General features: G+C 30.7%; 1 protein-coding gene across 1 annotated transcript; it reads right to left on the bottom strand.

Annotated features, from left to right (window-relative positions):
- Positions 1 to 2,822: 2,822 nt before the first annotated feature.
- Positions 2,823 to 6,543, bottom strand: KUOX1 (KAR-UP oxidoreductase 1). Its single transcript, XM_028078293.2, has 3 exons — positions 6,295 to 6,543; positions 5,111 to 5,358; positions 2,823 to 3,611 (listed from the first exon to the last, which is right to left on the bottom strand). The coding sequence occupies exons 1-3, from the start codon at positions 6,526 to 6,528 to the stop codon at positions 3,029 to 3,031; spliced, it is 1,065 nt and encodes a 354-aa protein (XP_027934094.2). The 5' UTR covers positions 6,529 to 6,543; the 3' UTR covers positions 2,823 to 3,028.
- Between the last annotated feature and the right edge of the window lie 1,520 nt (positions 6,544 to 8,063).

The following is an 8,063-nucleotide window of genomic DNA, read 5'->3' as shown; positions in this document are numbered from 1 at the left end:
TGTCCGAAATTTTAATACATCTTCATTTGATATATTTTCGTTTCAATATCTACTGAAAAACGCGTATGACATATCAATAAAATTTAGCGTAATTAAATTCAAATAACTATATTCACTTGTTTTAAAAATTAAAATATTAAAGTGTATCAAAGATAGGAAAATTGACAAATTCAAATTTGAATTAAAGAAAGGACCGAAAATATTATCAACCCTTAAATATATAATTTATAAATTGAATAAATGATTATAGGAAAGTTGTTCGACACTCACCTTTGAAATTGAAGTGATTCATATAAGTTTGGACTCTTTTAAATTTGTTGTGCATATGTGAGGGTTCTAGGAAACTGTGAGTAGACAATTTAAGTAAAAATTAGCTTCTGTGTTTTTATATTTGTAAACATATATACATATTCTTTTTGTCAATAAGAAAATATTTGTGGCTCTTTTTTTTTTTTCTTCAGTAAAAATCAATTTATTTTCTTAAATTGATTCGTTTTAATTTATTAATTTCATGGCGGACGAAACTCACATAAATACTCAAATATACTAGACACAATATAGAAAAACCAAAAAAATAGCAAATATAGCCAAATATGTATAAAGAACAACATATTTAAATACGTCCAAATTCATAAAAGTGCTACTAGAGAATGAAAGACGATGTGAATCTTGTTAATAACATACACATGGACACCAAATACTTTTGTGTCAACCATAGAACACAACATTGAAAGAACACAACATTGAAAGAACCCATAAAGAAATTCAATTATTATTTTTTGCAAAGAAATACTTAAAGAAAAGTTCGCTTTAACACGAAGGTTTTGGTTAAGACATTTTCTCAAACACTTGGTGAGCATCGACCAAATTGTAATCCCCACAATAATAGCACAATATTGAAAATCTAAAAACACCAACAAAGAATCAATATAAGAATAATCATGAACACAATTTAAAACACTCCCAAAATTCTATTTTCTTGTCTTAAAAATCATGAAAAGAATCAGAATCAAAATCAGAATACTCTAACGAGAGTGGACCAAGAACATCAGCAATTACATACTGGGTTGCTTCATCCATGACCTCCTCAGTCCAAACTCGTTCACCATAAACAAAAGCTTCTGAAGCTATAAACCGTGCCACTTTGTTCCCTCCACAACCCACCAATCTCAGACACGATTTCGTTCTCCGAATCATCGTTTTGCAATCTTCTAGAAGCGAATCAAGGAAGAAACCATCACTGTTCACTTTTCCTCGTATCACTTCGTTCCAGTGACTGTATAACTGTTCGCAATCAGTTTCGAAAATAACATCACAAAAGCCCACATATAGCACATTGCCGAGGCAATTCCCTCCTCAAAACACTGTTTTTCCATCAAATTTGTTGCTGCAGTTTTCATCCAAAACATGTTAAGTACTATACCCAATCATCAAAACTTGTTCTTTTCAATGTTTTTCTTAGTTTCTGATAAGATAAACTATGTTGAACACAGAAGAAAAAAGAGAAAGAAAACGTGTACCACATGCTTGTGGGACACCGGCAAAGTCTCTGAAAACCACTCCCATTGCAGTTCCAACACTGTCTTTAACAGAAGCAGAAAAATTGGCCTTGACATGGGGATACGAAGGCAGAATCCATTCATCTGAAAAGAACATGGAGTGGGCCTTCGCCATAACTTCTGGAAAATCAAGTTTCTTGCGTTGCTCAACCAAACGTTGCGTTTTTCCCACACTGCCCACATGATCACGCACACCATGCCCAGGACCTTTTTATCCATGAAACTCGCACATTCACCGATCCATTCCGACACGGTGGTGATATCATGCAGCAGTTCCACTCTCAGCCCCAAAGGCGACCCAAACCAAATGCACTTCGCTTCCTCGCACTGCATCAAAGCATGCATCGTTGTCTCACTGTACTTGCCGCAACATGGGCACGTGTCGTTTTCGACATTCCCTTTTGCGAACAACAAAGATCTCACTTCTAGTTCCTCGTTGCATGCAAGCCACACGAGTTCCTTGCATGCTGGAGCTGCCTCTGCATGAAATATTCGATCCTGCACCGTTGAGTTGGACCCATTGGTTGAACATGCCATTCCTCAGACAACTGCAGAAGACGAAAGGCAAAGCTTGCAGAAAGAAAACACTCAAGAAAAACAAGAAAAGGAAACTTTACCATTTAGACAACAATGAAAAGTGCTTAGACAAAGAAATAGAACAGAATCATAATAGAAACACTTCAAGAAAAATGAAACACTTCAAAGAAATATGTACCAACGAAGCTGGAGAAAATCATAACGAAAGTTTCTTCTTTCTTTCTTTTTTTTTTTTTTTCTTTTCTGCTCTTGATTAACAAAAAGGATTAACATTTTGAGGTATAGAACTCACCCAGTAGAGGAGAAATAATAAAGATGAGAACGAAATTATCTTCCCAGTGCCTTTGAATTGCGCAAGGATTCCTTACATCTTCTTGAATACATAAGTATATATTATATATCATGCCTTTAGAATATTTATGAAACTAATAATGTAAAATATTTGTTTAATATCATTTTCTAAATGATGCCTAAGGTTTATGCTTATTACCCTATTCCACGTTTGCATGTTTAATATTGAATTTATACAAATTTAAAACAAATAACAAATTTTCATGTTCTTTAAAATACTATTAAAGAATATAACTAGTGACAAAAACTACAACAGATTTTTTATGTTTCTTATAATATTACAAAATTAAGATCTTCCTGTTTTCATCGATCATTCATTTATGGAAAATGATTTTTTAACGTCACTTTACAATCTACAAAACGATCACGTTTCCATTCCCATCATCACCGCCATTCATAAGAAAAATAACTTTAAATTATTAACTAGAAAGGGTACAATATGCCAAGTACATTGGTCTTTATTGGCATGCAAGAAACCAAAATACCAAGAGAAGTTTATTTCATCTTCTTCCCAAGCCATGCACTGAGATGTGAGAGAAAACCAAGCACCAATCATAAGTTTTTGAATGTTATTTGAAACACTAGTTGTAGTTGATCTTGAGCATGTCGATGAAGTTGTTCCCCTCAGCAATGTCATTGGACGCGAGAAAATTAAGAAAATCTCTGAAGCTGCTCTCTCTATACATCTTAGGATGTTCATCATCCACAAGCTCTTGAGCAGTCTCCATTTTATCATCCAACCCTAAACTGAACAAGGCAGTGATGGAGATCCTTGTCTTGTCCTTGTTAAGGGTAGCCCTATGGACAACACTCTTGTAGAAGCCATTGCTGAGTACCTCAAAATGGTCACCCACATGCACCTGAAGGGCACCAGGAATGTGTGGAACCACCTTCCATGTTCCATCTTCCAGATCCATTATCTCTAACCCAGGGTGGTTCTGGTACAAAATGGTTAAGCAACTATAGTCTGAATGTGGAGGTAGCCCTAGTGCAATCTCTGGTTCAGGGCATGGAGGGTAGCAATTCACAGCCATCACTTGCATCCCATTTTCAATCTTTTTTCTTACAGTTTTGCATTCATCTAATTCCAGACTCTCCATCAGTGCCATCATCAACTCTGTGCTCAATTTCTTCACCTCTTCACAGTATCTTCCCATCTTTTCCCTACAAAATTTAAATTCTCTGTTATTTCTATCAACCAGAAAGAGTAAAGAAAACTATTTAAATGTTTCTATTATTGACACTGTAGATATTTTCAATAACTTACTGTAGCCTAATGTTAAAGCTTATTAGAAATTAAAACACCGACTGAGGAATACAATTCATTTATTCTCTTTTTATAATAATTAATAAAAAAATTCTATAAACTATTTGATCACTTTTATCATTTTTCTGATCTTATGCAAATATATTTCTTTAATTTGACGCAAAAAATTATCGATAAAGGTATTTATTTTTCTATATTCAAATATATATATTTATTATACCTTTCTAAGTGTAGATATATATTTAGATGTGATACAATCAACTAAGTCATCCATGTGATATATATTGATGGCTGAATCTTTGTTTTATGGGAAATTTCAATCTCTTGTATATTTAGTTATTAAATTAAAGTGTTTGGCTACTACTATTCGTTATTTTGGTGGTACCCTAGAAAATTGGGTCGATGTCATTTCCAAAGAATGTGGGAAGCTAAATTCATGTTACCTAGTTATTGGAATTGTTTGTTTCTCTGTATGAAACCGACACATATCCACCTTCTGCTTTCTCATTCATACATACATATCAATTAATTTGTTAATCTTAATAAAATGAATATTCTAAAAGAAATCCATAATCCAGACCACCTAAATCAATGCTTGTTTTGATTTAATTAGAAAAGTCAAAATAATATATTTAAAATTTATATAATTTCAAAAAAGATTAATATTAATTCCTCACTTATATTTATAATTTTTTAAATCCTCTAATTCAACCCTTAGATCCTTCATGTTTCAAAATAAATAAAAAGATGAAATATGACTTGTTTTTATCTTTTCTGGAATTTTCCCCCTTATCATAAAAATTATTTATTAAATTAATATTTTATTGTCAAGTAAAATGAAAGAGAAATACCTTTTATTTTCAATAATAAAATAAAATATATAAAAAATATAGAAAGGAGGAGTTTAGAAATATAAAAGATGTGAATTTGTATCTAATTTTCTATGTTTATATATATATATATATATATATATATATATATATATATATATATATATATATATATATATATATGAGGTTGAAAATATATGAAAAATTCAAAAGATAACAAAAGAACATAAAAATATCAATAAATTTATTATTTTTTAGTGCATTTAATTTTTTGTTTTATTATTTGCAGAAATAAAAATTTAATTAATTTAATTTTCACTAATATAATATAGTACATCTAATTTTAAAATTCTTTAAAATTTAAGGAGACCATGACCTTTATCGAAACACTAAGACTCTCTATAACGAAAGTCAAACATTATGTTATAAAATAAAATAAAATTGGTATATCATTTTATATTAACTTAAAATATATAAATTATTGTAACTCATCTCAAAAACTGATTTTTTTATAAGATTAAATTAAATTTAAAATTTATCAGACATATATGGAGTGAAGTAAAAACCTGTAATCGGATGGATTTTGTGGCCAGAAGTGGATCCAATCCTTTAATGGGTGGGCATAGTGTTTGAGAAAAACCCTCCAAAATTGAACCTTGTCAATTCCATCTTTTAAACTCGTCCCATACCTCACTGGCTTGAAAACATCATTTGACATCAGCTTCATCTTCTCCTTTCTCGGCAATTCAAAGAATTTCGAAGCAACAAATACAGCATCATCAATCACTGATTCACTCACTCCATGGTTCACAACCTAAAAGTTTCCAAATTCAAACATATTATTCATCCCCCTAGTAATTACATAATAAAAATGCAACTTATTTTCAAATTTAATTATCCTTTTGTAAAGTAGGGTTTTTACTTGCTTGTATATTATAAATTATTTTTATCTGATTTGATCATGTGATAAAGGTGTTAGAAGTGAATTTTATGCCTAACTCAACCCACAAAACCGGATTGTAAGGTGAGGTTTGCATCCCACTTACATATTGTGAATTGACCTTATCTCTAGTCGATATAAGACTTCCAACACATCCCCTCACGCCGAGGTATATACATCGCTAAGATAGGCTCTAACTTGGCTCTGATACCATGTTAGAAGTGAGTTTTATGCCTAACTCAACTCCACAAAACCAGCTTGTAAGGTGAGGTTTGCACCTTACTTATATATTTATGAACTGGTCTTATCTCTAGTCGATGTGAGACTTCCAACAAAAGGGAGATAGAAAATAAATAAATAAATAATTTGAAAAGTGAAGAATGCATTGGTGTTTTAAGAAAACTTAATAGAAGAATAGAAGAAGTGTTTGAGTAAGTTAAACTTAAATTTCGAAGTAGTTTACTATATATAAATGGGACTTGACATACCCACTTTTTAATTGAATGAACTTATAGTAAGAGTGGAATACATTAAATACTGAATTATATTTGGATGTACTTATAATATTATTTTTTTGGGTATAGCATGAAAATGGAGGTGTATCTTTAGTTGACTTTTGTTCATATTGGAAATGAGGATGTATGATATTGTTTAGTTTACTAAAAAAATAAAGTAATTCAACGAAACAGGAAGATACACATATCTATATTTATTGATTGATTACAAGTTTATTATAACAAGATAACCTAGAACACTCATGTTTTAGTTAACTCCTATGTTAAAACAAAATTAAGAAGAAGAAAAACTTACTTGAAAGAAACCCAAACGATGAGAAGCATCTCTTAGTTGTTGAATAGCACAAGACCTTGTTGGTGAGCCATGCTTAAGTGCACCCATGTCAATAACAGCAACATTTGCATAATCTTTTGGTCTATGCAACGTTGGAATCACATATTCTTGAGGGACACAAGAGAGACCCTTTTCTTGAGCACTGTCCAATATTGCGGAGAATGAACTTGAACATCTACCAAACTCCATTTTCATCTTTTCAACACTTCAAAAATCTCTCACTCTTACCAAAACCATACACACATTCACCATTTTATAGCTCAACATTCAGGCCATGACTTGCTCACTAAGTTTTGTTCATGCAATTAATTCAGACCCTCCAACAAATTCTTACGAACCAAACTTATAATTTGTTCCATTGCAGAAACCACAGCTTCGACACTGTTAAGATTCTGAATTTGGTCTTGTTTCTTGAAGACGATTAATTGTTGCAATTTTAAACTAGATGCACTTTTTCTATTCTGTGATTCCTTTTTATAATACGTCATGCAATGCACCTTTATAATTTATGTGAGAAATATTGTTTAAAAATTAAAAGTAAAACATTGCATCATTCGGTCAACGTTGGGTCAAACCATGTTTACGAGTACATCCAAAAACCCCTTACCTATGTTAGAACAACATGACACAGGTTATTATTTAATGTTGGTGTCAAATATTAAATGTTTCTTCGAGTTTAAGGTATACAAATGGTGAATAGTTAAGAATCGTAACACGGGTACCATGCTTTATTCTTATCCACAAACTATAGTGTTGGTTAATTTCCAAGCTTCTAGTGTAGTCTATATATTCTGCGAAGGTTTCAGGAAATTCTAACTTTTGAACTTTTCTCCTATATAACATATTTATAAATTTAGTTTGAAAAATGATAAACCCCACCACTTACGCATTGTTTGAATTTAAAGTAGGTAAAAAGGGAATAAAATTTCTCAGTAATAATTTCTCATAACATGTTCCCTAATAATAATAACAATATATATACACATAATATTTGTAATTACGACGACTAATTTTTTTATAAAAATATATAAAAGAATAATTTTGAGTATATTATATTTTAAAATTACAAAATTACAATAATATCCTCCACACCAAATTGGAAGTTGTCTTCCGACGACAAGATATGGAGCAGGAGATCTAAGCAAAATTGGTTGATGTAGAAGTATTCGAACCGATAAGGAAGTGAAAAATTTTATGGTGAAAGAAAAATTCTTCAAATGAAATGAAAGTATGAACCAAAAATATAAAAATAAAGAAAGTTTTTTTATATTATCTAATAAACTATAAAATTAAGAATTTAAAATTGTTAGTCGCATACTAAACAATGTATAAACAGAGTATAAAAGACAAAATTATGTTCTAGATGATAGAATTAAAGTTTGCGTTTCTTAAAATGTAGTATATTAATTTTATTTGAATGAAGCCACGTAAAAGAAGAAGAAAAGTGCAATTGTGGTTGTGATGGGAGAATAAGTACCTTGAAAATTTGGGTAAATTTGATGGAAGATAAAAAAGTCAATTTGTAAAAAATAAAATAAAAGGTTGTACAGTAAAAGAAAAATTCTTGAAACTAAGAATAAAAGAAAAAAAAAACAAAATGAACCTTTTATTAGGTTACGAAAGGGAGAATGATTTAGTGGATTTGGATGCATTTAAAAATAAAGTTTATGTTGTTTTCTTAAAGGAATTTGAACGAAAAAAGTGAAGAGACTTAAAGATAAAGTTTATTT

Source organism: Vigna unguiculata, chromosome 7 (genome assembly GCF_037176805.1).
Source record: "Vigna unguiculata cultivar grain cowpea cultivar isolate G323 ecotype 2 chromosome 7, ASM3717680v1, whole genome shotgun sequence".
NCBI classification, from domain to species: domain Eukaryota; kingdom Viridiplantae; phylum Streptophyta; class Magnoliopsida; order Fabales; family Fabaceae; genus Vigna; species Vigna unguiculata.
The sequence above is the reverse complement of the archived record's forward strand: the minus strand, read 5'-3'. Positions and strand labels throughout refer to the sequence as shown.